Source organism: Cyanistes caeruleus, chromosome 16 (assembly GCF_971803275.1).
Source record: "Cyanistes caeruleus chromosome 16, bCyaCae1.hap1.1, whole genome shotgun sequence".
Classification (NCBI taxonomy): domain Eukaryota; kingdom Metazoa; phylum Chordata; class Aves; order Passeriformes; family Paridae; genus Cyanistes; species Cyanistes caeruleus.
This window is the reverse complement of record NC_141716.1, coordinates 7,252,647-7,267,089: the sequence shown is the minus strand read 5'-3', so window position 1 is coordinate 7,267,089 and position 14,443 is coordinate 7,252,647. Positions and strand designations below refer to the sequence as shown.

Below are 14,443 nucleotides of genomic sequence, written 5' to 3'. Positions count from 1 at the left end.
AATCAGCCCTGCCAGGGTCCCACAGGGTGAGCTGGGAACCTCCTGCCTCACAGCAATTCCCACGTCATGGCTTCCCCATGGCCATTCAGCATCTCGGGGGCTTGGTGGTGGGGTGACACGGGCGTTTACTGCACCCCCATCCTCACACCCCCATCCCACACACACACCCAACACCATCCACCCCCACAAAAGCATATCCTTCCCAGATGTTCCTTGTCCAGCTGTGGCCCTGCTTCTCCCCCTTGTTTTTTTCCTCTTCTATTAATAAACCTGGCACCTGAAGAGGAATTTTCCCTGTAAACACCCAGCCTCACACTTTAGTCACTTTTGTTCTGTGTTTTAATTAATGAACTGGAAAAAATGTCAATTGTTACCCACCACTGGCACGTGTGTCCTGCAGGCTACCAGAGATATGTCCTCCCTGCTCTGCCCCATGCTGTGGTCACAGGGCAGAGCCACCCTGACCCTTTGCCAGAGGGAAAATAGGGGATATCTGGAGGGTTGTACCCAAATTGCTGTTCCACTGCTGCACCCACACACAGCACTGCTCCAGGGGGATCCAGGTGCTCTCCCTTGCCCAGATGCCCCATCCCAGATGGTCAGCGCTGCTGGCTTTTTCCATGGTGCAGCCCAGCTCACCACAACTGGACTCCTTGCACCCCCTCATCATCCCCAACCCCACTGGGCAGCATGTTGGACCAGTTTCATCAAGGAATATTCCCCACCAGTCGGGAAGCCAACACTCCCCAAGAACATTGCCTCATCCCAGCCGTGCGTGCCTCGGATGGAGAGAAACGCTGGGGAGCTGCAAAAGACGTCCAAAAATTAATGTACTGTCTGCAGCAGCGCTGGGGCTGCAGCCCGAGGGAAGCACCCGCCGTGTGGCATGGAAGGAACTGCAAAGAAAAGGGTCTTGTGAGGATAGCGGGAGCTGCACGGCAGGAGCAGGCTTCGCTGTGAAGGCTTCCTGCAGCTCCAGGATAAGCTTGGGATGGGACTGGCTCTTCCCCCATATGCAATGCCACCTCCTGCTCGCCCCTGCAGAGGGGAGGTGCTGCCAGCCCTGGAATGCTACAGTGGTGTCCTTGCATCCATGCACCCCCACCTTTGGTGCTCTCTGCAGCCGCCCTGACCTCGGACATCTCCCTCCGTACTCGGAGCAGGGAGCAGCGCTGCATCCCAGCTTTTCTGCCAGGGCTCAGGCAGCGAGCAGAGGCCAAGCCCGTGTGGGCAGTGCAGACAGGCAGCCCGTGGGCAGGGCGCTGCCCGTCTGGGGCTGGGACACCCCGGCAGCCAGCTTGGGACACCCCGGCAGCCAGCTGCTCCTGCTTTGATGTGGAGTCCCTCAGGCTCCGCACAATGCAGACTGGGGCGGGATGAAGCAAGGGTGATTGATTGTCTTGTTTTGTTCCTCCAAGGCTGTCCTGGACCGCTCGGATTCACAGCTGAGATCCCCCAAGAGCAGAGGTTGGCAGTGTCCACCCAGGCTGCAGGGATACGACTGGTGGGGTGCAGGCTTTGGCTGGAGGCAGTGGGCTGGTGGTCTGAACCCTCTGTGCCTCAGTTTCCCCATCACCACTGCTTTCTTGGAAGCTCTTCGTGTCTCTGGATGAAATGCATCCCCTGAAACCATCCTCCATTACCCTCAGGTGTGCTGGGCATCCGTGGAATTCAGATCAACAATGGGAACATAAGAGCCCTACCAAGGGTAAAGTTCATTAGGACTTGAGCATGTTGACCTTCGAAAAATGGAGTTTAGCTCCATCCAGTTGATGAGTCATGACTGTTTGTGCGATGCACTCCCTGCAAGCAAGGTTTCCACCGCAGAACTAACAGGCTTTTCTGGGAAGCACTGGGGTTCTGGGTTTCCTAATTATTTTCAAACCCTACTGGCAGCCTCTCTCCGACAGGGATCACGCCTGCTCGAAGCGCAGCACTCAGGCGTGTTTCGAGTCCTGAAGCACTAATTGACTTTAGCTCGGCCTCGCTGCTGAGCGCCGGCTCTCACAGCCCCAGTCCCTCCTCCTGCCTAAGCCTGCCTGCATGTGGTTTGCATTTCTTCCCCGGAGAAAAAAACCCCTTTCTCCTGCCTCAGTGTCATCTTTCCCTGGAATTGAATTTAGGGGAAATGAAGGGGAGGCCAAATTTTCATGGAGTAACTACCTCTCCTCTCAAGGCAATGATGGCAGTGAGGTGAAAAGCCCATTCCAGGAACCCCTGCCCTCGTCCCCGTCCCTTGGCACTGGTGATTTCAGTCACAATCAGGTGGCTCCTTCTGAGCCAGTAAGCCCTGAGGCAGTGAGCAGATTGTGGAGGAGCTACTCCAGCGCTGCTGGCTCTCTGTGCTATGCAGCAGGGGATCCCATCTTTCCCTCCCATTGTGTGCTAGGAAACTGCTGCCTGCATGGAGCAGGACACAGATTCTGCAAGAAAATATGGCAGTGCCATCCATCACCTGGCCCTGCTCACCCTGGGTGGTGCATGGGAGACATTCCCATCCATGGGAGAGGAGCAGCAGCAAGCTGACCCCGAGGGAAGCAGCTATCTACAACACCTGAACATCAGCCAGGGATTATCCATGGCCCCTCTCTGCCTTCTCCTGTGAGACTCTGGGTCATACCCAGCACGCACAGCGCAGGGGTGAGCCAGCTGCCCTGGCCGTGTGGGCTGCCATTCCCAGCACAGAGGGCTCATGGGCTGCCAGCGGGACGGGTGGTTGGGAAATCTGTTTCCTCTTCTGCTCGTTACGACACCACAGTGGGCGCATGCAATGGGAGCAGTGAGGCAGTGAGAAAGTATGAAGGTCAGGGGAGACTGTGGTTTGTGTGACGGAGGTGACCCCGGCTGATGTAGCCTTTTACCTGCTCCAAGCACCGCCGTCTGGCTGGGATAGTCCCAGCTACTGCCTCCCCTGGGACAGCACCCCTATCCATGCTCTGTCAGGGAACAGGTCTCCACAGATCATGTTCCTGGGTAAAAGAGGGAGGAAAATGACCAAGGGCAGCTTCCTTGGTGCAAGAGCTGGGCGTGAATTGTCATGAACACGTGTGAAGCATCGGGGCGCTGACTGCTCTGAGGGCCTCGCTCAGCTCTCCCAGCATTGTTCCTGCTTCCATCTGTGCTCCAACAGTCACAAAAAGGACATGGCTGCTCCAAAGACAGCACCACCATGGCCGGCAGCCACCCTGACACACTCGCCTTGCAGCACAACTGCGCCAGCTCTGCAATCCTCATCACCTCGTTAGTGACTTGGCTGTTGACTCCAGCCAGGGCTGGACTCTCCCTACCTCCCACGCAGTTCGCAGGCCCCTAACTCACATTAGGGGGCTGCTTTCATGTGGCCAGTGGTTTTCATCATCACTGAGCCACCGAATAAGTGAAGCACGGTAGCAGAGGAAGGAGAACATGGGGAGTCAGGCAATGTGGGCCAGCATGGCACCGTGGGTGCTGGAGTAATGGCTTTGATGCAGTGGCAGCCAGCCCTGGGGCCGTGGGCTCAGGTACGGCAGGGGCCTGGCTCCCAGGAGGGTCCTATGGTGAGGGGATGCATGGAGACATCCTGCTTTCCTCACTGCCGTGCCCATGGAGAGGCTGGTCAGGCCAAGGGGGACTTGGCACCAAAAGTCACTTCTCAAGAGCAGTCTGGGGCAGCTGACACAACACAGTGCAGGAACGTAAGTTAAGGATGAACATGGAAGTGAGGCCACAGGAGGACAAGCTGAGGGCTGGATGGGAGCATGTAGTGAGGGGTGAGAGGATGGGGAGAGGATGGTGGGTGACCAGGGATGGAAGGAACTTGGATGGGAAACAGAAAGCTTGGAAAACACTCAGCAGAGCTTCTCTGTGTTCCTGCTGAGACATCAACAGCTCCTGATGTCACCCATCCCAAATACCCTGTGCTCCTGCACCTGCAGCAGCTCTGCAGGAACGTAGGGGGAGTCCAGTAGCAGCAGTGAGATACAGGATTCCAGATCAGGTTTCTGGAGGGAGACCTGTGATTCCAAATTCTGCCTCAGAAGTGGGCATTCAGATGGAACCACTGGTAGGCTCCTGGCCCACCCAGGGCTGGGCTGTGCTGGAAAGTGAAATGTGGATGCTGTCAAAGCCTGAAACTGTGGCTGCTGCCTGGGAGTGAGCCGAGCCATGGGGTGGAAATGCTGCTGCTGCTGCTCTGAATCACATCTCAGCAATGGAAAAGCTCCGGCTGAGGCATTTCCTGCTGTTCCTAACTCATCCCCATCCAATGCCTCTCTCATGGAGCTCCTGTGCTGAAATCCCAGCCCTGTGGAAAATCCACAGCAGCCTTCCTGATGAGTCCAGCTGTCTTCCCTGAAGAAAGGAGTGGCAGAGTATGGCAGGAGGTGTGGTGTCTCCTGGTGGTGGTTCCCATGGGACCTGCCAGGCTGTGGTCGGTTGTTCAGCCTCAGTGACTTCTTGAGAGGGAAATGGAAAGAGAGAGCAGTGCGAGTTAATTAATTGAAGCATAATGAAGTCAAGATGAGCATCCCCCAAGGAGCTGAAGCTCAGATTAGGAAAGCAGCAGATGATGGTGTTCCCTGGCTTTGTCCCGAGCCCCAGCCTCCTGCCAGCCACACTGAGAACACTGGCTCTGTCCCAGGGGCAAGGAAAAAAAGCCCCTGAATGCCTTTCAATGGCAACTTTAATAGAATTTAGGTGTTACAAGCACTGTGACCCAGCCAAAGGAATTATGGAAGGGATGAAATAAACCCATCAGTGGCTATCTGGTGTTTTGGCCTCTTTGGTGTCAGCATGAAGGCTTTCTATGGCAGCACAAGCAGACCCAGCATGGACTCAAATGCTTTTCTGATGACAAGAAAGAGCCAGGAGCAGGGACCAAGGCTCAGAGTGACTAACCTAGAGGTTGCTAGATTGTGCTTCACAGGATCATGGAATCCTTTAGGTTGGAAAAGCCCACTTAGATCATTGAGCCAAACTGTTGTCCCAGCACAACCAAGCCCACCACTAACTCTTCTGGTGAAGAAATTGTCCCTAATATCCAAAGTAAACCTCCCATGGCACAACTTGAGGCGGTTTTCTCTTGTCCTGTCACTTGTTCCCTGGGAGCAGAGCCCGACCCCCACCCGGCTGCACCCTCCTGTCAGTTGTAGAGAGAGAGAAGGTCCCCCCTGAGCCTCCTTTTCTTCAGGCTGAGTCCTCCCAGCTCCCCATCTGCTCCTGGTGCTCTAGCCCCTTCCCAAGTGTGAAAAACGAGGTTCACATTTATAACACCCAGCTCTATATCTTTCTCTGGACACGCTTCAGCCCCTCAATGTCCTTGTCCTGGGGGGCCCGAAACCGACCCCAGAACTCGAAGAGCCTCAGCAGAGCCGAGCACAATAAAACAATCAGTAGCCCAGCGGCCTCAGGAGGCGACTCGGGCCCAGCGCAGCGGACGGGGGCCCTCTAGTGAGGGGCGGTGCGGCCCCGGCTCCGCCCCGGCCCGGAGCAGCCATGGCCGGTTTGGAGCCGCTGTACGCCTGGGCAAGGCCCGCCATCTCCCGTCCGCAGGACGCTCTGGTCTGTGGCATCCACTGGGAGCTGATCCGGCATGGCTACCGCTGCCTGGGTACTGGCGACCAGGTACGCGCCGAGCCGCGCTGCGCTGCCGCGGAGGCCTAGCAGGCCGCGGTGATGCCTCGGCCTTTCCTAGCGCCGCTCGCCGGCGCCGTGCGGCTGAGCCGGACGACCGCTGCCGGGGCCGGGGGAACCGGCGGTGTTGGGGGCACCCGGGCCGGTGCGGGGTCCGAGGGGCCTCAGTACTGGTGTGGAGATCGGAGCGGCCGGCTGCGGGGCTGGGGGAGGTCCCGGTGCTGTAGGGGTCCCGCTCTTGAGCTAATGGCGGTGATCCCCGCTATGGTGAGAAAATCCCGGTACTGGGGGTGCCGAGGGTCCTGATGCTGGAGGTAGTCTGTGGGATGTCGCAGGACGGGAGATCCTTATGCTGGTGCGATCAGTATGATTCCGGGAAGAGAGTATAATGCTAAGTGGGTATTAGTGGTGAGGCAGAACTTTGTAATAAAAAAGAGGTGTCCAGATCGTGCTGAGTAGGAAATGTACTGGGGCAATACCAGAGGGTAGGGCAGTCTAGTTCTGGACCCAGTGCTAAGATGGGGGTCTAGTGAATTTGGATCCTGATGGGTGTTGGGGGATAATGGGGCTGCAGGGAACTGTCACAGCAGAGGACTCTCCCCAGTACCATAGGAGGGGACAGTGTAGGGCAGCGCCCCCCAGAAGCACTGATGTGGGACTGGGACAGACATGATGACAGCCTTCCCCCATGCCCCAGACAGCTCTGTATCATGCTGGGGAGGTGAAGGTGTCTGGCAGGGAAGAGCACTGTCTCCTAGTCTGGGTATTTGTGATCTCCTCCTGCTCAGCAAAGAGTGGTCCTGTCCTCCTCTTCCAGTGCAGGGATGCTGTGGGAGGCTGGCAAGCAGGCAGGACCAGCCTGTAGGAAATACAGTCCTGCCTGTGCTGTCAAAACCTGGAAGGCATTGAGGGATCCCCTCACAGACACCTCAGTTCCCTCCCTGGATCTCCCTGTACAGCCAAGACAAGACCCCCAGCCCTAGGAGGTCATGCTGGGCTCCTGGGCAGGGTCTTGGCAGCCCATCCATTCCATTGCAGCCAGGTCCTGATGAAAAGAAGTCAGAGCTGTTGCCTGCTGGCTGGGAAGCCAACAAGGAGGTGTATACACTGCGCTACAAGTCCACGGATGATGCCCGTGAGCTGCTGCTGAAGGCCATCATGGTGGAGGACAGTATGATCCTCAATGTCATGGTGAGCACCCACGTGGCCCCTGTGGGTTTGGGATCCTTTGGCTGAAAAGAACACCAGAGGCAATTTCTTAAATGTTGGCTTTTGCTTGTTTTGCCTGGAAGTGGTGTCTGTCCCTTCAGATGGGGCCTCCAAGGTGTGTGTTTTTGTGTCAGATGTAGCCCAGCATGACGATGGTCAAACACTGGCTGTGTCAGGGCAGTGGGACAGTTGGCTTTGAACACTCCAGCACAGGAACTGCCCTGCTTCCGTCCCTTTCCCATATCAGGACTTCTCTGCAGCCCCAACAAGCAACTGCTCCAGGTGGCTTTGCTCAGAGTTTCACCCTCTGCAGCCTGAACTGGGGAGAGAGAGCAGGGAAAATATTGCTGTACACTCGGGTTTGATCCTGGGGATTCAGGCACAGCACAAAGACATGGCAGGAAGCAGGCAAGCCCAATTCCTTGTATCCCAAGCATGGGGCTGCTGTTGTAGCTTCTCTGTCCCTCATTCCCAGCTCTGCCAGGCTGCTCACTTTGCTTTACCTGTGCTTTTCCAGGATCGCAGCTCTCAGAAGGTGTCAGATGTGACCTTGGCAGTGGCCGACTACATCAACCCAGAGCACCTGGACGATTTCCACAAGTAATCTCAGTTTCCTGTTATTTTCTACAGGAGCAAATGTCCTACTGGCATGGAGAGGGGGCTAGAAATCAGGTTGGGAGGAGCTGGAGGACTTACTCCCCAGTACAAAACCAGGCCAGCCCTGAAATGCAGCCAGAACTCTGTTCCCTGCCTTCCTCTGCACTGGCATGAGAGATACAGAGGACAGTGGGATCGTGGGGTGGAGCCCAGGGGTGTGCCACCCCACCTGGGAACAGGCCAGGCCAGCACATTCATTTCCAGGGCATTGTGCTGGGTGGACACTGCCCAAGAGTGTGAGACCTTCAGCCACATCCTCAGTGTCATGTGCTTTCCTCCAGTGCAAACTGGTTGGGTTGGAGCAGAAGGGAGTGGCTGGGTAGTACCTTGTCCATATGAAATGGGGTAATGACTTTGATGCCCCTTTGTGCTGGTAGCCCTTCCTGTCCCCTCTGTGCTGCCAGTGGGGGACATGTTTTGTGCCAGGGTCACTTTGGGCTTGTCTCTCCTCCTTGTGCCTGTTGGAGCCTGTCCAGGGCTGTGTTCGGGTGCCATGGCCACCACACCCCACTGTCTTCCCTCTCCTTGCTGCAGGGTGTACAAGAACACTGAGGAGCTGAGGACGAGAATTGCTTCAGGCATTATTGCTCCCTTTGGGGCCCCTGCAGGAAAGGCCAGAAAGGAGCCTGAGCCCAAAGAGGATGTGCACCGGGATGATAACCCGCTCCGGCTCCCTCCCCGGCAGCCGATGGGCACAAGGGCCCCATCCAGGTGAGTAAAGAGTGTGTGGCTGCTGAGAGGCTCCTGGCTCAGCACCCCAAACTGCGCATCAGGTCCCCATCTTGTGCATGTGGGATGGGGAGTGAGAAGGATCCAGACCTTCCCCAGCTGGATCAGCCTGGACACTTGGGTTTGATTTGGTTGCTGGAGAGGGATGAACTCTTCTGGAGCTGTGTGTTGGGCTGACAAACCCAGGAGGGAACAGGCAGCATCTGGGGCTGGGACGTGAGGTGTGGGGTGAAGGACAGTGCCATTGGGTGGCTGAGCAGCTTTCAGGAGGGACACCAGAGGTGCACCCAGCCAGGGTGTGGTTCCTCTTCCTGTTCTCTTGACCCCACTTTGCCCTTAGAACCATTGCTGGCAATGCTGGGTAGAGGGAACACATGGTAGCTGCTTTGCCATCCCTTCCTGGCCCCTTCCAGTCATCACTCGTACATGGCAGGCGGGTTCCCTTCTCTACCACACATACTCTGATCCACTTTGGCTGGAAGTCAAGAGACCCTACAGTGGCTCTGCTGTCTCTTGGGGATCAGCTGTAACTTCTGGCTTGTGTGTCACTGCACTGCTGTCTGCTGCCACTCAGGGTGCAAGAGGCTCCATGGAGAGGCCTGGGAAGACAGGCTGGAGCTGGGCACTGCTCTGAAACCATGTCCCTGGCCTGGGTTATTGACAGGGAGATGTGCCAGCTGGCTGCAGGCCCACCATTGCAATGTCCCCACACTCCTAGAAGTGGGACTGTGTCTCTGGCTGGGACATGCTGGAGAGCCTGGCCTAGCCCAGCACTGCTTAGGGATCCCCTGACATGGAAACTCGTGGTATACATGGACAGCTCCTGCTCCAAGCAGTGGGAACAGCGGGGGGAAAAACAGGGCTCCCTTTGTCTCAGCAAGCTGCTGCAACGCGTGTTAGTGTCCACATCCGGCAACACCTCGGGACAGGGAATGCTCCCAGTGGCAGCCCCCTCATGCAGGGTCCCACAGATCCCAGGGCCCTCCAGGTGCTGCACTGTTTGCCATTGGAGAGCACCCATGGGCACAGCTACACACAGCTTCTCTGCTCTTCCTGAACATTTTGCTGTGTCCTGTGTTTCAGGCCTTCCCCCTTGAGTCCCTTTGCTGTTGGTGGAGAAGATCTGGACCCTTTTGGGTGAGTATGGCTCTTGAAGCACACCCTGCTCTGCCTTTGGGGGATGTGGGGTGTTTGGAGACCATTGGAACAGTATCCAGCCAAGTGTTTCTGAGTGGGGGCAGTTGCTCAGTGCAAATTGTGAGGGACGAATTGACAGTTGCTAAAGCTCAATGTGTTTCTAATATTGTAATAAGATCCTGTCTCTTGCATAGATGATAGGTTGCAATCTGTGTCTGTTTAATAATCAGCTTGTATTCATTTAACACACAGTAATTCCTGCAGTAAATCAAAGCTGAATACATCGTTAAGTGAATGTAAGCCTCTAATTTAAACCGTTACCAGCTGCTGTGTCTCCAGCCCAGCAGTCTGCAGAAGGGGAGGCTGAAAGCCGAGTTCACAGATTCTCAAGTCCTCTTGCAAGCCTCCTGGCTGTCTGAGGCACTTGGAGAAAGCCTGGGCAGCTGCTAGGCTGTCTGGGAGATTGAGCTTCACAGATATATCCTCGATATTTGGTTTGGTTAGGCAAGGAGAACCTGTCATCTTCCGCTCCAGTTAAAAGCAGACAGACAGACAATAACCAGCTTGTGGTGTCGTTGTGGAGTGTCCTGCAGCCCAGAGGAGTCTCCTCTTTGGAACCACTCTCCTGTGGGGATGGCATTTTTTCCCCTCTTGCAAGACTTGTTTCTCTGTGTGTTTGGCTAGAAAAGGGACATCTAAAAATGTCCCTGCTCAGCTGGAAAGAGAGGCCTGGAGCTGGGGGGACTGGAAAGAAACATAATTGCACCAGAAGAAGGGATTAATTTTGGGGGTAGGGTGTCCCTGTTTCTCTTGCTGCCTCCAGCTCTTCATCAGAGATTTCTCTGTAAATGACAAAAAAAACAAAGATAGTAAATGGAAGCAGATTTGTGGGCTGACACCTGCCAGTGCTGGGGCTGGAGACCCAGACTCCCAGGAATATGCTCATGGGACCTGGCTGTCCCGGGGCACTTTGGGCAGCTGTTCTGGCCTAATGGAACTCATTAGCATGGTTGTTAATGACTTGTATGATGGTGTCCGGAGGCTCCAGCCGCATTTGCACAAAGCCAACCTTGAGGAATGGCACTCGCAGCGTGGGGCAGCTCCGAGGAGCCGCCGTGGTCAGCAAATGACTTCCAGGCAGCTCTTTGGAAAGGCTTGTGGGAGCCCAGCTGGCTCTTGCAACACTGCGCAGGGCAGGACGGGAAGCAGGGATGGAACATGAGCCTGCAGTGAGGGCCAGCAGGTCTGGTGCTTCTTGAGGGAGCAGCCAGCACCTCTGCTGTGGAGACAGGCTGTGAGAGCTGGGGCTGTTCAGCCTAGAGAAGAGAAGGTTTCAGGAACACCTTTACAGTGCCCAGAGGGGCTCCAAGAGAGCTGGAGAGGACTTTAGACAAGAGTCTGAAGCAACAGGACAAAGGGGAATGGTTTCCCACTAACAGCAGGCCAGGTTAGATTGGATATTGGGAAGAAATTCTTTCTTGTGAGGATGATGAGACCCCACACCTCTGGCTATCTGGAAAAGCTGTGGCTGCCCCATCACTGGAAGTGTTCAAGATTGGACAGGGCTTGGGACAATTTGGTCTAGTGGAAGGTGTGGCAGGGAGTTGGAATGAAATGAGCTTTAAAGTCTCTTCCTACTTAAACACTTCTGGGATTCTCAGCAGGGCTCTTTCTGCCATGGGCAACTTCACAGGCTGGACCTGAGAGCTTTCCTTCCCACATGCCATGTGCCTGGTTAACCCCTTGTTCCCATGCTCGGCATTTCTTCAGTTCTCTGTAGTGCCAATCTCATCTCCTTCTCTGCCTTTTCTCTCTCCAGAGGTCGGAGTGGGGGAATGATTGTGGATCCTCTCCACTCTGGTGTCCCCCATCCTGGCATTGACCCATCATCAGGCATCCCAGGCCGGCTTCCTCCAGGAGCTGTTCCACCAGGCGCCAGATTTGACCCCTTTGGCCCCTTAGGAGTTGGGCGACCTGGGTAGGTCCTTGGCCATGCTGGTATTCCAGACTGCTTCCAGCCTGCCACTGGCTGCTGCAGGCCTGAGCTCTCACTTCTGTTTGACTCTGCTCTGAATTTCTTTCCAGGCCGGATCCTGACCACCTTCCCCCTCCAGGTTATGATGACATGTTCATGTGAGGAGTCACCATGTGGCTGCTCATCAACAAGTCTTCAGGGAAGCAGGGGCACTTTGCCTCTTCACTCCTTATCTGATGGACGTGATCTTTCCAGCAGCATTTTCCTTCTCTCCATTTTGGGCCACATTCCCATGTGTCCCATCAGCTATAAAGGCTTCCCTGTTTGCAGAACAGAAGAGGAGGCAGTAGTAGGTCATTTCTTTCTCTGCTTCTCTGAGGGTGCCCGGCCATTTGCACCCAGCAAGGTGGGAGTGTGGGGTGTGGTGCTCTGGGAATGGCCTGGGTGCTGTGGGGTTTCTCCTCTGCTTCTCTGGGGTTGCGGAGCTTGCTGCTGGGGTCCCACAAGTGGTGGGTATAAGGAGGCAGCTGGCTCCTTGCTGTGCTCCTCTGCAGGAAACCACAGCAACCTCCTGAAGGGGACAGCTGGAGTGGGCTCCCCATAGAGTGGGTTTCTCTCTTGCTCAGTATCTGAGTAAGGCACTGATTAAAGAGCTGGAGACCCAACCCACGGGGTCTCAATGGGTAGACCCCCAGCAGCAGCTGGGATTATGGCTGTGCCTGCTAGCTTTGAAGAGCAGCAGCCTTTGATATGCATGAGAAGAGACAGAGATTGAATTCCTGGCTCACCTTGCCCCCTCTGTTTGATGAAGCTGTGGTGTTTTTCATTCCTGGGGTCTCTGTGAAGCCTTGCAGGCAATGTGGTGAGGGGTGCCCACTGGGCACTGCATAGATCTGGAGTAAGACAGAGGGAGCTTTGCAAAGGGGGTTTCTTGAACATGTTTTCCTACTGCCAGTCTTGTTGTGTGTGGCTCTGCCTGGCTGACTTGGGGAGAATGGCTGAGATCTGCCTGGCTCAGGCTCCTGAGCTCTCTCTAGAAGCCTCCCTTCCCTAGAGATTCCCCAGCTCAGTTGATTTTGGGCCTGCAGCTCATCTCTCCTGTCAGGGGCTCACGCTGTTTTTCTTCTCATGGTTTGATCTCTTGGAAGAATGTTCATGAGACTGAAATAAAAATGTGACAACAGTGTTGTGCTGGTGCTTACTGGGGTGGCCCCTCTGTTCCCTACTGTGCAAAGGGAAGCCCCAGAGATTCTCCCAAGGCAGAGGATTCACGCTGGGAACCCGCTTTGTACCTTCCCCTGAGCAGCAGCTCTTTTCTAAGACGATGTAACTGTATTAGGAAAATGAAGTGGAGAACAGCCCAACCCTGCTCCTGCAGTAATTGCCTCTCCGGGGCATTGAGTGCTGTTGGAACACTGCACGCAGCTGCTCTGGCAGAAATGAAGAGGGGGAAGGGATCCCCCCATCTATCTCTTCTCCCAAAAGGCTTTTTCCTTTTAAAACCTCTTCGCCTACAAATGCAGTTAATAAAGCTGTGTTATGGTGTGTGCTACCCTGGGCCCTGCACATGGGGGAGCAGGGAAGACCAGCTGGAGCAATCTGGTGCTGGGAGCAGTTGGAGCATCCCCTGCATCTCCCCAAGGCTCATGCATGGACCCCCATTTGCGGAGGGCTTGTTTCTAAGCCCAGACCCACAGCACTACCCAGGTTTTTCAGGGGAGGTCCCAGCTGCAGACCCACGGGTAGGCTGTGGGCAATGCCCGTGACCAGAGCAATATGGGAAGGATGGAGAGAGACCCCGGGCTCGGTGAGGCCATTGCCCTTGCTTGTCCCCTCCGGCTCCAGGGACAGTCTGTGCCCATCTACAGTTCATTCCAGGAGAAATAAGCTCCCAGCCTTGCTGCTGGGGTTGAGAGATTGGATAGGGGAGAGGAAACAGCTTTGGCCTCATCGAGAGGCCCTCTCTGCGGGGAGCGGCTGTTTTCTGCGCCTGAATTAATCACGTTCTGCGACCTACCAGGATGGAGAGGCGCAGCCGGCTTTGATGGGGCTAATTAAAGCGAGTCAGCGCAGGGAGAGGCTGCAGCAGGGCGAGAAACCGGCTTTTGTCTGCAGCGCCCGGCCCCGGCGGGCCCGTGGTGTTGTGCAGCTGGGAAACAGGTGGCAGAGGAGGGCAGTGGGTTCCAAAGGGGACAAGTGTCTGCTGCAGGCTTTTGCCTGGGCCTCTGGGCTCCCAGGGCTGAGCCATCCACTCCCCAGAAAGGATGGGTAAAAGGAGGCAATGATCCTCCTCTCCATGTCACAGGACAGCGGGAACAGGATACTGTCCCCACAGCTGGCTTGGGTGCCACCAAAGGAGCTGGAGCATAGCAGAGGTGGCTCTGAGGACCAGTGATACCAAGCACATTCCTTATTCCATCTGTAGGAATTTGTGGCCAGCACAAACCCCATCCCCTGAGAATGGTTGGGGGCAGCCACCCCCATTGCAGGTTTGTTCCACAGTGGCTGCAAGGGCCAGGTCTCCCTTCAGCAGGAGGGGCAGTTCAGGCCCTCAGCCATGTGTCCCTGTCCCCAGCGCTGCCGTTTCTGCCCTAAGCGATAAGAAACATTAACATGCACGGGAGCACTGTGTAACACCCCGCAGTTAATTTTTATGGGGAGGCTGTGAGGAGTGGCTGGGGCTGGGTGTGCGGTCTTGGCACAGGCTCAGCCTCCCTCCTCCAACAGCAGCACTTCCACTATACGTTTGAAGAGAGGCACTGGATTATTGGTAATGGCTCAGGATCCCCAGAGAGTCCTTCAGGCCATCTGCCAGCCGGCCCAGCCCACAGCACCTGCCTGCATGCTCCCGATGGGATGGCAGAACCCCCCCGGCATCGCTAATTACCCTGCAGCCGGTGCTACATCCCTTGGATCCTGGGTACAGGGAAGCCGTGTGTGTGGCCCAGCAGGAAAACAAAGCAGCCCCCTTTATATGGAACTGGGAAAGGCACACTGGGTCCTCCCTTCTTGCTTTGCTCATCCCTGGCACAAAGAAAGGCACCCCCAAAACACCAGCACTGGAGGACTGAAGAGCCATTGACCTTCATTCCATTCAGGCTGGTGACCATCAGCCTTTCCCAGCCA

The 14,443-nt window shown here is 55.8% G+C and overlaps 1 protein-coding gene across 2 annotated transcripts; it reads left to right on the top strand.

The window, feature by feature from the left end:
- Positions 1 to 3,366: 3,366 nt before the first annotated feature.
- PSMF1 (proteasome inhibitor subunit 1) lies at positions 3,367 to 12,500 on the top strand. 2 transcript variants are annotated; one of them, XM_023939738.2, is made up of 7 exons: positions 3,367 to 5,601; positions 6,649 to 6,801; positions 7,337 to 7,419; positions 8,011 to 8,187; positions 9,289 to 9,342; positions 11,162 to 11,320; positions 11,428 to 12,500. In XM_023939738.2, exons 1-7 carry the CDS (start codon positions 5,473 to 5,475, stop codon positions 11,477 to 11,479), a joined length of 807 nt encoding a protein of 268 aa, XP_023795506.1. In that variant the 5' UTR covers positions 3,367 to 5,472; the 3' UTR covers positions 11,480 to 12,500. The 2 variants fall into 2 exon arrangements, with proteins under 2 accessions (XP_023795506.1, XP_023795505.1); XM_023939737.2 differs by lacking the exon at positions 3,367 to 5,601 and adding an exon at positions 5,657 to 5,877.
- The last annotated feature ends 1,943 nt before the right edge of the window (positions 12,501 to 14,443 follow it).

Bases quoted from the DNA above. Each gene is read 5' to 3' on its own strand.
- PSMF1 (XM_023939738.2), top strand. From the start codon at position 5,473: ATGGCCGGTTTGGAGCCGCTGTACGCCTGGGCAAGGCCCGCCATCTCC. The intron at 6,802-7,336 runs GTGAGCACCCAC...GTGCTTTTCCAG, and splicing joins GTATGATCCTCAATGTCATG to GATCGCAGCTCTCAGAAGGT. The intron at 8,188-9,288 runs GTGAGTAAAGAG...CCTGTGTTTCAG, and splicing joins GGCACAAGGGCCCCATCCAG to GCCTTCCCCCTTGAGTCCCT.